At 44.4% G+C, this 14,866-nt stretch overlaps 1 protein-coding gene across 3 annotated transcripts; it reads right to left on the bottom strand.

Annotated features, from left to right (window-relative positions):
• Window positions 1-3,459: 3,459 nt before the first annotated feature.
• On the bottom strand, window positions 3,460-14,855 carry csf2rb (colony stimulating factor 2 receptor subunit beta). 3 transcript variants are annotated; one of them, XM_048248485.1, is made up of 15 exons: window positions 14,620-14,855; window positions 13,160-13,237; window positions 12,714-12,872; window positions 12,473-12,623; window positions 12,175-12,350; window positions 11,469-11,611; window positions 10,537-10,681; window positions 10,012-10,147; window positions 9,295-9,449; window positions 8,535-8,665; window positions 8,231-8,414; window positions 6,590-6,674; window positions 5,773-5,851; window positions 5,508-5,611; window positions 3,460-4,306 (listed from the first exon to the last, which is right to left on the bottom strand). In XM_048248485.1, exons 3-15 carry the CDS (start codon window positions 12,847-12,849, stop codon window positions 3,913-3,915), a joined length of 2,019 nt encoding a protein of 672 aa, XP_048104442.1. In that variant the 5' UTR covers window positions 12,850-12,872; window positions 13,160-13,237; window positions 14,620-14,855; the 3' UTR covers window positions 3,460-3,912. The 3 variants fall into 3 exon arrangements, with proteins under 3 accessions (XP_048104442.1, XP_048104441.1, XP_048104443.1); XM_048248484.1 differs by lacking the exon at window positions 14,620-14,855 and adding an exon at window positions 13,350-13,629; XM_048248486.1 differs by lacking the exon at window positions 14,620-14,855 and having other exon boundaries at window positions 12,473-12,593; window positions 13,160-13,629.
• Window positions 14,856-14,866: the final 11 nt, after the last annotated feature.

Consider the following 14,866-nt stretch of genomic DNA (forward strand, 5'->3'; position numbering starts at 1 on the left):
CGCCTATAGTCATGGGAACATGACATGGGAATAATGCTGTGATGCAGCCATATAGTTGCTGTAATTTTACTTTTAAAGCTTTCCAGACTGCTTACAACTACTTTGTGAATAGCCTGGGCAGCTGAAGCTATGAAACCAGTCAAACTCCTGCATATTGCTGCTTCAACTATTATTTAACAGTGCGTCTGTATCCCCTTCTACTTGTCTGCATTGTGGTTTCCCAAGAAATGGCAAGGGGACGTCGGACCAGTTCGTCATTTATTGACCTGGCATGAGAGATAACACTTTGGGATTCCTTAGCAAGGCAGCAGCATGGATTTTAACACAGTATGCTAATATGAGAGGGAGAAGAAATATTAGCTATCCACACGTGTGATTTGAAACTTCGACGTAAAATGTCTTCTAATGTACAAAAACACTACACAAAATACACAGGTTACATTGGCAAAGGAAGTGCATAACACCTCGAGACCATAGGTGTTGATTTAGAACGTTTAGTAATGAAATCTAATCTAATTATGTTGGAGTTCTGTTTACACACAACTTACCGCTGGCTCTAATCCTCCAACTATGAGGGAAGCCACGCAGTTTTACGTGTATGACCACTAGAGGCCAGTACTCAACCAACTGTTTGACATAGCTATTACCAGTATGTAAGAAAACAACTCAAAAATGAGTGCAAGTGGAAGAAACTAAATCATCACTGTTACACGTCAATACTTAATAGTGCTATTGCTTTAGTGCTGTCCCATATCATACGTAAGGGATAATGTATGGAACGTCAGTCATTATTGGGAAAATAAGTCCCAACAGGGCGAACCTGACCCCGACGCGCAGCGGAGGGGTCTTGTTCCGCCCTGAAGGGACTTATTTTCCCAATAATGACCGGCGTTCTATACATTATCCTGCTTATTACACGGCTACTTTCCAAAACGAAACAATAAACTCCCCATGATGTGACTTTAGCCTACATAGCCTAGCCTATTTGTTACCGTTCATCGTGGCTTTGCTGAGAAACAAATAGTTCGCAACAACACGCTGAACTTGAATCAAACATTCTTTAGAACACAGCTGATCAACCGTCTGCTTTCACTTTTGAATTAAGTTCCAGTCCTTGCGTAGTGATATGAAAGATGTATCAGAAGCACCAAACCCGTTGCCATTGACAGTGGTAATTATATGTTTGCAGCGGTAATTACAAGAAAATATTTTACCGTAGAACTTTGGGAAATCCCAAAGGCAATGGAGCGTTCTACTTGCCTTGTGAAGAGCCGTGTATTAATTAATAGTGCTATTGCTTTACCCTAGTGCTGTCCTAGCCTGGTCCTACCAGACTCTCGTACATTTCATAATGTAATTTCAAAATGAGTCTGGCCACTTTCCATTGCCAAGCGTTAACTTCCTTGAAGTACTTTGTTGAAGTTTAAAACTATTGGATCTGCCCAGAGCCTCTCTGGATCTGCCATAACCAATCGATAACGTTTGGTCGTGAAGTGTATCTGGCTCAAACTAGCGCACGACCTCAACGTCATCGTTTTCAGCCACTCCCTCTGTTCGCTGATTGGACCTGCAGATTTTTGCAGGAGAAAACCCGCAAATATACCGCAGACCCAGACAACGTACTGAAGGGAAAATTGAGCCGAAGTACGTAGGAGGGCGGAGCCAGGGTAGTGCTGTCGCATATCATATTTGAAATATTGCCTCAGGGGCAGGCAGGTCACCATCAACCAGTTCACATCCATTGTGGCAAGTGAGGATTCAGTTTTTTTTTCTTGTAAGTCTTGTAAACTGTCATGTGTGATAAGTGTTATCATCTGACTCAAGGCTAATACAAACACCTCCTCACTTTCCCTCCAGTGTGAAAGCATTAGGGCCACCTTACATGAGTTTACTTGATCCAGCTTGCACCTGAACCTCACAGCCATACATTCCTAATCCTAAGTGAACCCCTGTAACACACACACACACACACACTCTCATTCGGTCTGTCTACCTCTGCCACTCTGTCATGATCACACATCACAGCCAAAGGGTTGAGATACACACAGTAGGTGTGATAGTACAGTGTAGTATTTTGTAGGAAAGTGGGAATGTATGGCTGTGTAACTCATGCTCTTCCTAGCTCACTCTCCTTGCATGGAGATTCTGCTTTGAGGGTCCAGGGGGTCTGAGTGGACGGCTGACCCAGAGCGTGAGGTGAGTTTGGGCCGCCGCTCCTGCTCTCTCTGGGAAGATGGAGAGAAATGGAGAACTAGCATCAATAGCAATACTGATGTGGAAAGCACCTGTGTTTGTGTGCTTTGTGCATGTAAGGAAAGAGAGACGGAGAGAGAGGGGGGGAGAGAGAGAAAGAGAGAAAATAACTGAATGACTAAATGAAGGAGAGTGTGAGGCGTACTGAGCGAAAGGAGAGAGATTATGGAGATACAGTAGAGAGGCGCTGGTTATATGGGAGAGATTATGGAGATACAGTAGAGAGGCGCTGGTTATATGGGAGAGATTATGGAGATACAGTAGAGAGGCGCTGGTTATATGGGAGAGATTATGGATACAGTAGAGAGGCGCTGGTTATATGGGAGAGATTATGGATACAGTAGAGAGGCGCTGGTTATATGGGAGAGATTATGGATAGAGAGAGAGGCGCTGGTTATATGGGAGAGATTATGGATAGAGAGAGAGGCGCTGGTTATATGGGAGAGATTATGGATAGAGAGAGAGGCGCTGGTTATATGGGAGGAAGGTGAAGGAGGTAAAGTGAACGGAAAACCCGCAGGGGAGGTGAGAGGAGCAGATTGACAGATAGGAGGCTCAGGGGGAGGGGACGGGTGAGGGACAGTTAGGTGATAAATCCTGAGGGTCTCCTTCAGACACAGCTGTTTAACACCTCTCCAGATGTAGATGTGTGTGTGTGTGTGTGTGTAGGGGAGAGAGAAAGCACAAGGGCATGCACAGACATACATGCCATTGAGACACACACACACACACACACACACAAATCTACAAACTGACACACAGGTCACACTCTGCCACTGTAACTGTAAAATGGAGTTGACACGTCTCCCCTGTTGTGCAGGTCCCATCAGATGAGCTCCACATCAGAGGGGGCGCCGCGCAGGCCTGCACTACCAGCACAGATCCAGCCATAGTGGTGTACGGAAGAAATGCAGACAAACACACTCTCTCCAAATGTTTTGAAGGTGAATGGGATCTCATCTTTCTCTGTGTTGATGTGTACTATGTGTGTGAGAGAGAGAGGGGGGGGAAGAGAGAGAGAGAAGCAAGGAAAGTGAGTCTGTGAGGTGATGCTGGTATATAGACCAGTATCGCCCTCCATCTATATCCCTCAACACTAGCCTGACATTTGTTTTCCAGCTGCTTCCTCTCTTACACACATAGACGCACACACACACAGTCACACACACCGACAACCTCTCAAACAACTTTAACCGTCACAGCGGATGCAGCGATGCAGACGTTTTTATTTAAGATAGAATACACTGAATACCACGTAATTGCAGGATATTCAAACTAAGCTTGAATCACTTAACTCCATTCATAATGATTCACAATTTATTCACACTGTACTGCTTAAAACTATTAAAGGGTGCATTGGGCACAAAAACTTCAAAGCAGCATAGTAAAAAATTATGAATTCAAACAACTCATTTGAATGATACAGCAACAAAATCAGTCAAGCTATGATCTAAACTAGGCACCTTATTACTGCACAGACACAATTTGCTGAACAAAGGTTTCAAAGGGCTACAACTACCTCTACTGGACAAAGATGGCATTACAAGAGAAGTTAGAACAGTAATCAGCTTGGTTGTCTCTCTCATTGAAGTTCCTTTGGAATTACAGTAAGTCTCTTTTTGTCTGTTGTTGCTGGGTCAAATCATGACAGTGGCGTGATCATGGTGCAGGATGTTGCTCTGCTGCTGGTGAGGGGGGGTCAGGCTGGGCAGAAACTTCTGGAAGGGTCACAGATGTCTCTGATGTTGGCACACAGTTGTGAATCGAGTCGTCAGGGCAGGAGGAAAGGGGTGGACAGGCCACAACTTCTGAGAGGACTTCTTCTCCCATCACCATGGAGGATCCTGACCTTGGGCAGGCCATGTACAGGTCATCGAAGCTCAACTCAGAAGCCTTTGATGCAGAGGGCGTGGCGAGCGTTTTGTCTGCGTCGAACCCACAGCAGGGCACCGGCTGGTACAAATCATCCTCCTCGACAGCCAGGATACTTCCTGTCTGAGCGTCGGCCGAGAGCCTGGTGGGAAAAGAGGAAGTGGAGACGTCGTCCAGCTCCCTGGCAGGAAGAGAGGGAGAGCAGAGCAGAGGCATGAGGACAACTCCCACGATCGGATGGAGCGGCTCCACGCGCCGAGCAGAAGGGACGCTGAGGAGGAGCGGGCGGCAGGCAGCCGCAGCCGCTCACAGGACATGCTGCAGCTTGCTGCATCACAACAAAGTTGTTGCTGTGGAGGATTTGAGTTTCAAGGCCGAACACCTGGATTACAACGTCATTCACATTTTTTTTCCCTGTGTGTTAACATGACACCTTCATCCTGACTACAATTAATGTTTTCATAACAGTAAACAGTCAGCTGAGCCCTTTAAGTTATGTTGCAAAACATGTAGCATTGTACATTGCAGATCATTTCCACTGATCTCTGAGGTTCCAATGAGGTTAGGCCTAAAACTTGAAAAGGTTACATGCTATTTATATCAAATGTAACCAAATGAGACATTTTTCCCACAGTACAACTAAAACTCTAAAGAAAGTTCACCGACTCATTAATTGATGTGAACAGGGTCAAGACAGCCATCATTCTGATATGAGCCACAAAGCGCGGGACCCAGCAGAGTGCTTTATTCTCTTAGAGATGGAAGGTGTGTTTTTACACCATAACCCTGTCGAAGCTTGGAATGAAGCCTGGGGACTTGTAGATAACACATCCCAGGAATAGATGCCGTATTCCTGTCATCTTTCTCAAAATGCATAAAAAAGAAATGCAGCATATTGTGATGATAAAACACCCTTTCTTTGCTTATGAAAGAAACACAGCAACATTCATTAAATTTATGACCACAGTAGTTGGTCTACTGGCTGTGGTAGCTAACATTTCAAGTCAAGTCTTTTACTGTTGTCTACAGAACCCAACATCATCTGCCTGAGCCTATCTACTCTCACTAGCCTCCCATCAATTACCCTCCAGTTTATGGAAGTTTACACAGCAAAACATCCCAATTCTGTCTGACTATTTGGGTAGAGGCATCTACTAAATAATTAAACATAACTTTATTGTGTTGAGAACACTGCGCTTTGTTTGGTTAGATGTGCCAAGCTGATTAAAGATTAATATAGGCTGTGTGAATTAAGAACCAGTAAAGACAATAACAATCTCCTACATATTTAACACAGCGTGTGGCAGCCTCACTGATGAGGGTTTCTGCCACAGGGGCATCATTTGAATCAGTCGGGCCCTGTGAGCAGCTCTTGCCCTTACTCTGACAGGACGTCTGGGGCCAGGGACAGCTCCATGATGTGGGCCTGGTAAATGTGGGGGCTGTCCGCTTCAGGCTGGGTCATTTCCCCCTTGACTTGGGATTTCTGAGGATGACGGAGCAAACATACACACACACACACACACAGACAAACAAACATACAGACACACACACACACACACACACACACACACACGTTTATAAATTACAGTATCCAGACAGCCTTAATACACACAGAAAGAGCTTTTCCTGATACAGGGGACACACTTGGTTGCCTTTTGAGATGTCCTTTAGCACTTTGCTGTTGACAGGTGTTGGGATCGATACTTCCCACTGCCTGAACCTCCTGAAACAGAGAGAGAGAGAGAAACAGTAAGAGAAAGACTGCATGAGAGACAGGTATTGTATGTCTGTATGAATGATTACAAAATCCTGATAATTGATATGTTCTGTTATTACCAATTGATATAGTTCACCAGTAATGGCCAAGAGGCTGTAGGTTCCAGTGCTTTTAGCACCGCTGCAGGGCGTTGTTAGGCACCATGTGCAGTGCAAACCCCCCTTTGCTGTTCTAAAATCACTCGCACTTAAGTGGCTTATTGCGCTGTAAAACTGTTACCACATATACAGTCCTGGCAAAGTTTCCCAAAATAAAGGAACAACGAGAAATGTAATGATTTATTCATAGATAATCATTCTTCCGCCAAGAAATATATATATTCCCTCTATCAGAGTGGTTGCCAAGCAACATTGAGACCTAGCAACGTTAACTTTTGTATCAATTTTAGGTAGCGCAGTAATATAGAACGAAATGCAGTCAACATGAAGGGTTGTGCTGGGTTTTACAACGGCATCGGACGTGATTCAGCCAATCATAATTAAGGACCAGAACAATCCGTTTTAAAAATGTCATTAACTGTCATACAGTCATTTTTATGTCTGTATGTATGTATGTATGCATGTGTGTTTGTATGCATGTGCTCTTTATGTAATATGTGATATGTTCATCTGGACTTTGAGTCTGTGAAATAAGGTACAGTTTATACGGTATACAGTATATGTAATTGTTGTGTTATGTATTTACCTTTGACAGATGTAAAGGAGAAAGACTGTTACAAACACACAGGCTGCCATAGTCACATATGAGATCATGAAGGCTGACCACAGGACTGCCCATCCAGAGAGAGAGAGAGAGAGAGAGAGAAAGAGAGAGAGAAAGGGAGAGAGAGAGAGATTTCCTTCAGACACTTCTGAGAGCAGATTGCATTAATTCCACTGTACACATACACACATGTTTACTTGTTTATATCACACATGGTAATGAATGCACTAATTAAGAAATATGAGTCATGCACAATATTAAAAGGGATTAAGTTAAGCATGTCCTTTCTAATTCTATCATAATTCCTCCATTTCTGTGCTGTTCTTCCCTGTCCTTCACCTCCCCCTCTTCTGTCATCTCTCTTTCCCTCACTCCATTCTCCTTGCTTAGACAGATGCATTCTACCTTCTATTTAAACACAATTCATAAATGCTCAATATACAGTATAATTTGATCTGGCCATTTTTACTTTTCAATGATAATTCGCAGATTTTTCAAATGACCCATAAATGGAGAACAATACAAGTCAAGCTCAGACTGCAGTCATTTCACCTTATGCAGTGTACACAATAATGCACTGTGCTGTGTTGCGTTGTGTTGACCACACAGCTCAGCCCTGCACTCGAACCCGCACCTTGTCCTCTGAACGGCTGGACACCTTGGACCAGGAGTCAAGTGCGCCAACAATTGAGCTAGAAGCCCAGGCTACTCTCCTCCACACACTTGTTTTAATGTCCATTTGTTCAGGGCAGCCATCTGGCAAACGCCAGTGAAGCAGAGAGAGCAAACGGGGGGTTTACAAAACGTACATAGTGCCCAGCTATGGACCAGCTGGCTACCGTTACTGTATGTTTGCTAAAATTCAACCCATATAAATGACACTGAACTCTTATGTTGAGGTGGCACATCATATGGCCCTATTTTATTATGTGGTTTGCACATGTTGGCCCCTTTTATACCACAAAGACTGAGTGTCGCTGTATTTATTTTATCCGTATATTGAAGGGGCACAAGATTTTTTCTTAGCTACACAACAGTAGAAGGGACCATTTTATGACAGTCACTGTGTCAAAAGGTTGACTTAAGTCCTGTTATGTATATGCATAGAGTGTAGAGGTGACACATTTTGTAGAAATTGTCCTTTTCTAAAAATACTTTTATGTGTCTGCCACATCAGTATTAAAGGCAGCAGTTGTGGCTGAGGTTTGATGCTGTTTGTTTCTTTGGCACTAGACGTCCACCTCAGCTCGCACCACTGCCTGCCTCTCTCTGCTTCACTGGCGTTTGCCAGATGGCTGCCCCGATCAAATGGACATTAAAACAAGTGTGTGGAGGAGAGGACTTGATTAAAAGAGATGACAGATGATAAGTGCTGGCTCTCCTCACAGCAGGGCAGCTGGGGTCAGCTCCTGCTAACTGGACTGCTATTTTGATATAGTCCCAGCTTCTTCATTCAACTGCACCTTATTTGTGTGGTTTTAAGTTTAAAAACATCACAGCATGTGAAGACACAGAAGTACTCTACCTGTCCCAATGGACAGCCTTCGGGAATCTGATACTATAGTAAAATGCATACAACTCAGATGTTGTGCAGAGGTTATATTACGGTTGTTGGCTGGTCACCTGAGCTTGTGGTCCAGTGGACGGGTTCGCTCCACAGGGAGGGATAGCCGCTGTAATGGCTGCTCCTTGACGTGTCCACCCGCGCTCGGACCTGGGCACAGTAGCGCGTGGAGGGTTGTAGTGATGCAGTTGGGATGGAGTGGGAGTCTGTGTGAGCCTCCAGAGTGAAGGATGTACGGTCCTCCTGAGGGGGAGGTGGTGGAAAGGAGGGACAACGTGACCAGGGAAACTGGACACAAGAACTAGGGAGAGAAAATCAATCAATGGCATCATGATCCTACACGTCTGAGAGGAGCTTCCTTACCGGCGTGTCAGCGCTCCAGTAGTAAATCTCCATGGCGATGGGAACAGTGGGCAGCTTGGGCGGAGTCCAGCTCAGCCTCCAGTTGTCCCCCCTCCCCTCCACCTGGACGCCAGTGGGCCTGGGGGGCTGGACTAGGACAAACACCATCATGTCAGGTCTCCATGGTGACACCCACAAACATGCATCAACTAGAAAGTGATCTCCAGTTTTGCACCCACTTACTTACCACTTACACCACTACTAACCTATCACACTGAACTTGCACTTATCACTTACACCACTGACAACCTATCACACTTAACTTGCACTTACAATGCACTTCCTCTTCACTTGATTCTGAACTGTCATTCTCTGGTTTAGTTCTTAGTGCAAGGGAGTATTTACTGCTACACTAATGTCCAAGTGGCTTTGGACAAAGGCGTCAGCTAAATGAATAAATGTAAGATGTAAATCAACTAAAGCCATCCTTGCACCAGAAGACTTTGACAAGATTTGGGAAAGATTCTTGAAAGAGTGTAGTAAAGTTGGGGGCATTAGTAAAAGAAAAAGAAAAATTCTTTCAAGAATCTTTCCCAAATCTGTCAAAGGGTAGCATAAGTCTCAGGACATCAGCTCACAATACATAACATGGACACAGGGGGGCAGCGCAGGTGCAATCTGGCCCTCACCAAAGCACTCCCAAACACTAAGAACAAGTGATAAATTATTAGGTTTAATGGACCGCTACTAAGAATGCAACGAAACACTCATCAAAACATACTGTGTTTGTGGGACTTAAATTCTCTCCTGATGGGCATCGCCTTGAGCTGGACCTGAAGGGACCTGGCCACGGTGACGGGGAGAGTGCAGCCGAAGCCCAGCACTGGAGCCGTCCTGTTGAGGAGCCCGGGGGGCTGGGGACAGCACTGGCCAGGCCTGTCAGCCAACGCAGATGAGAGGGAAGGAGGGAGGGAGGGTGGAGGTGTGAGAGAGAGAGAGAGAGAGAGAGAGAGAGAGAAAGAGAGAGAGAAAGAGAGAGGTGGGAGGAAGGGAGGGAGGAAAGAGACAAGTGAGAGTGTGAGATTGAATTAAGACCATTTCATCTGATGTGCTAGTTTTATCTCCCTCTAAAAAAGATAACGCTGCATTAAAGTGACAGTGCAATAACACAATGCATGGAGGCAGTGCATAAGCAGGGATGGGTGGGTGCTTTAAACTGTACGTCAAGGACAGACTGTCATTATAGTTTCACCCCCTTCCTTACGACTGTGGGATGCACATTACCATACAAATCAATCCTCTTATCATTACCATGTAATTAAATGTGTCTTGAGCTACAAAAATACACTTCTGCAGTCTTTTGTTCATTGAATGAGAGAATAAAATGAGGAAAGAAAGTGAGTGATAGAGAGATACAGAGAGAGAGAGAGAAAGACAGAAAACAGGAGGGAGGGAGGGAGAGAGACAGTGACAGAGACAGAGAGAGTGAGAGACTCACTGTGCTGTGGGGTTGATGCGGTAGGACAGATTGTAGGTGACATATTGAGCGAGGTCTCCGTGTGTCTCCCAGCTACAGAGCACCTTCTTCTCTCCGTCCAAAACACAACCAAGATTAGAGGGACCTGGCAGAGATGCTGAGACACAGACACACACACACACACACACACACACACACACACACACACACACACACACACACCAACATTATTTTACATTACATTTCTTGATATAGAAATAAGTGTTCAATAACCCATTATTTTTCCAACAACGTGAGGTCAATGATGGCACACAGTTTTAATCTAGCAACCTCACCATCTCTATTCATGTTGTTATTTCACACAATGTAAGACCAGCACCAACACCAGCGCCAGCAGCAGCAAGCCAACCAGCAGCACACAGAAAGCATAAACGCTCAGAATCACTTGGACACGGTTAACAGCCTTTTCCATCTCTTTTGTTCCATCTTCCATGGCTCCTCTTACAACCAGACACCAGACTCCGTCCCCTCTGTCCCAATGCTCACCTTCACTGGGCCTCCAGTGCACCAGGGGGCTCCACTCCGTCCAGACGCTCTGATGGCTCTTGGCTCTGACCCTGGCCTCGTACCTGCCGTCAGGCACCAGTGCAGACGCCTCCAGACGCAGGTCCTGACCCTGGACCTCCAGCTCCTGCACACATAGGAAGACAGACAAGGCCACAACACACACCACTGAACAGCGTTATAAACTGGCTATCTGTCTAACTACCTACCTGTAGTTAGATAATTTCCTGCATAGTTATTATGATGGGGGGCGGATGGTATTGTAATCAGGTCCATCTGTGTGTGTGTGCGTGCGTGCGTGCGTGCGTGCGTGCGTGCGTGCATGCGTGCGTGCGTGCGTGCGTGTGTGTGTGTGCTCACACAATTTAAAAAATATTGTTCACTTTAAATGTATTTTGGTGTGCTCCTGCTTGAAGTCCTATATGATAATCTGGATCAGGATCCAGATTTAAGATTGTTTTTTTGTCACACCATTCCTTTAAACAGCTTCAAAATCACGGAGTGCAATTACTATGACAGTAATAGCTTGCACAACTTGGACTGAACTGATTTGATCACTGTGCTTCAGAGAGAACCTCTCCTGGGAACCCTATAAAACACAGTGATGATGTTCCAGGGAATCATTAAAGAGAGCCCCTTCATCCTCTTCCTGGGCCGGCCGTGAAAGAAATGCTGTCAACTGAAATCTATCTGAGTAGCTGATGGCTGGACAGCACTGAGCAGAGTAGATGACCAGACTGCATAAATGCTTTTCACATATAGCTGTGTGCATGCAGCCCATTTCAATAAGAAGAATAAGGATGAGGAAAGAAAGCTATAGCATCACCGTTGCTATATCAAATGTATTGTGCTTTATACACAGTGAGTGTAGAAGAAGGTTTTGACTGAATGTCCCTTGTGTGTGACTGACTCACTGTCCACTCCTGGTCGGTCTGTCTGTAGTGCACCTGATAGGTGGAGGATGGGGAGGGCTCGAGGGTCCCAGGGCTCTGCCAGGTCAACTCCGAATGTCCCTCCTCTGTGACCTTCACGGACAGGTGGTGTGGAGGATCTCTCACTGCAACAAACAATAACAACAACAACAATCTCACCAGCTGAGACAATATTCCATTACCACAATTAACATAACACTAACATTTGTAACTGTTACAGATTTAGTGAATATTAGTCAAGCAGGCAGATATGCATAACCTTGTTGCAAGAACTCTACAGTATAAATACACATAGGCTTGTACAACATACTTTTGCTTACAATACATACTAAACAGTCTGTGATTCCAATTCAAACTTGTTGTCAGATTTGGAGAATTACCCTGCACAGTCCTCTATTCAGATTGTGTGCTCAGAAGAACTCCAGCCCTAGGCTTGGACTGACCCATAACCAAATGCCACCAATCAGCACATTGCTTTACCAGCACGGAAGGAAAAAGTGTAACTAGATTAACCACCTTTCACCAGAACCACAGACTCTGGCTTTAAAACACAATATGAAATGCCTTAAAAGCTGCCATATATACATGACATCCATCCATACACCTAGCAACTAGCATGTCTAGTACTCGGTGTATCTTCTTGCAAAAGGGCAACATCGACGTAGATGTAAGACAAGTGCAGGTCTACCTTGATTGTGAAGGTCAACAGTCTTGGAGAGGAACTTCACATGAGGAACCTTGAAGAAAAAAAAGTCTTGCGCATGGATGACAAACATACTGGTGTTGTACCGACAGTGGGCTTTGAGGTGACCCTCTGCATCCTGGGATGGAGGAGGAACAGGCACACAGGGCGACTCAGTGCTCCTTTGGAATGAATCAGATAGATAGATAGATAGATAGATAAATAATATTTTTTTACATTATTAGAGTTTCACTGACGGTATTCAATTTGAGATTTCAAATTCCTACAGCACTGTCTGAACAACCTGTTCCTGAACACAGCCAGGTGGAAGAGGTGCAGGCGGGTGTTGGGGGGCTGTGTCCAGCTGCACTGTATGTGAGTGGAGTAGTCATTACGGCACTGGAGCGACGCAAGAGCAGAGGACTCTGGGGACAGCGTAAAATAGAGACCATTCACTAACATTGGTTGTGATTGCCGTAGATTTTGATAAGAAAGTAAGAATATTAATAGAATCTGGTTATGAAATTTTGTAACCACTTTCTTACCATGAAAGGAGGTACTGGTCTGGGGTTGGCAATGTTGAGATTTAGAGGCCAGAACAACCAGTGGTGGAATTAAGGCAGCAAATGCTGACAATGTGAACATGATCAAGTTACTGCCCCCCGAGGTGTACAGCTGCATCAGGACCTAAGAAAGAATTATATCTGGAAGTGAAAAGACATTGTTACATAAAAACATGGTGTTCCAACATAACATTCTAATTACTGTACTTGACAGCTTTCTGTCACACTGAAAACACAAGTAAAATAAATATATGGAAATAACATCAAAGTGTCATTTGATGTTAAACAACAAAAACAACACAGCACAAAATCTCTGCTACAGGCTAATCCTGATGAACCCTTACCAAATATGTCAAGGCTTGACCATTACATTGGCTAAGTAAGATTTCCAAATACCTAACGATGTAATCCTAAGAAAAGAGGCATACCTGGAGTCAGACATGTTTTCTTCTTTCTGGAGACATTTTCAGGGCATCTGCCCCTTCATATGACACGCGGCCATCCCTCTGTGGGAGTTATAGCAGAAGGGCTCAGCGTTGGAGTGACGTTTGAATGACGCGTTGGTTGTCCAGAACGCGGGGTATCACTTTTAAGTAGCCTAATGTTTTGAGTCCTCACCTGTGACTTTTCTCCTCGGGTTGTTCTCTAAATTATCTTTCGTTTCTCCATGTGACTATAAGACTAAACTCTGTCCGACGATTTGTTTTCAACTTCGTAGACGTGTTTTAACTTCAAGTAGCATCAGCCTTGTACAAAACCCGCCAGACTCCAAAAACTACGCCTATCACGTTCTCTAGGACAGATGTTCTCAACCTTTTTGGGGATAAGCCACACCAAAGGTCAAACCTAAATGCCAAGGCATACCTACTATGATTTAGGGTGCAGTGATTTTAAAGTGTGGCACACAGATTACTATAGGTTGTAAGAGGAGTGGTTCATTTTGTTATGTTATATAATTTTTTTCTGTACAGTGTTCATGAGCTGAGACAACAGTGATGAGCATGTGCTCATTTAATATGAGGTCATTTATGCATTAAAAACACCCTCAATGTGGCTGTATAAAAATTGCATTGAGTTGCTTAAAGCAACACCAAAGAGTTTTTTCTACCTTAAAATGTTTCCAAAATCGTTTCAGTGGTTCATCAACTCGTAACAGGGTGAACAGCACTTCTGCATTCGCTTCGCGGCCCTCTATCGGCTATAACCGCACTATGTAAGTTTGCCAGATCGGGTAGCGGATCTGTAGTTCGATGAAATGACACATAAGAAACTACAAATGTGACTTGCATCTGATGTCGCAATACATCGTACTTTCATAAAATCATGCCACATATTCTACCTTGTCTGTGGACATTGTTATTTCCAAAGCCGGTGCTGGATAAACAAATAGTGCGTGCGATAGAGGAAAAGTTCTTTGGTGTTGCTTTAAAATTCCATGGCACACCTGACTTTGTCTCAGAGCACACCGGTTGAGAACCACTGCTCTAGTGATGCTCATTTAAACTAAAATCAAAACTTCTGTTGTTATCATAATCATTGTTTCAGCATTGTTGGGAGACCGGGCCAGTTGCCAGATCCACTTAATTATCTCCCGTTTCAATTAAATGCTCTATCTCTCCCATCAGAAGTGCCAGCTGATACAGTCCTTCACCCTCCTGTAAACAACACAACTACAACAACAACAGCAAAGTTAAGTTAACCTTTCACAGAATGATCTTAGCTATCAGATTAGCAATGTGCATTCTCATATTTCTGTTCATCATCTTTGGAGACATCTCGTTGGACACTATTCTCACCTATTTTGCCTCTTAGTTAGAAATTCTGTTAGTTTGAAAGCAGCCCTTAGTCTGTGTGGCCGTTGACAGGTGTTTCTCTCAGGTGGACTCACCGGCCTCAGCAAACCTCTGGTGTGTTCCAGATTCCTGTCAGCTGTTATCTGGGTGCTTTGTTGATGACTGTCAGGTTATTGCTCCAATCCGACATCCTCACACTGCAGTCTGCAGGCATTCTGCTCATAGGCCATTCAACATGACAGGTGTTCTAGCTTTTGTCTGGCTTTGACTGCACTCAGGTGTGCAGGCGATATCTGAATCATGCAATATCTGGCTTTCCAAAATATTCCTATTTGCATATTG

Source organism: Alosa alosa, chromosome 7 (assembly GCF_017589495.1).
Source record: "Alosa alosa isolate M-15738 ecotype Scorff River chromosome 7, AALO_Geno_1.1, whole genome shotgun sequence".
Lineage (NCBI taxonomy): Eukaryota > Metazoa > Chordata > Actinopteri > Clupeiformes > Clupeidae > Alosa > Alosa alosa.

What these genes read in the sequence shown, in the direction of transcription:
- csf2rb (XM_048248485.1), bottom strand. Translation starts at nt 12,849, where the DNA reads ATGCAGCTGTACACCTCGGGGGGCAGTAACTTGATCATGTTCACATTG. An exon ending in CTGGCTGTGTTCAGGAACAG is followed by an intron (nt 12,351 to 12,472) that starts GTTGTTCAGACA and finishes TTCATTCCAAAG; the next exon opens with GAGCACTGAGTCGCCCTGTG. An exon ending in ACATCTCAAAAGGCAACCAA is followed by an intron (nt 5,612 to 5,772) that starts GTGTGTCCCCTG and finishes CGTCATCCTCAG; the next exon opens with AAATCCCAAGTCAAGGGGGA.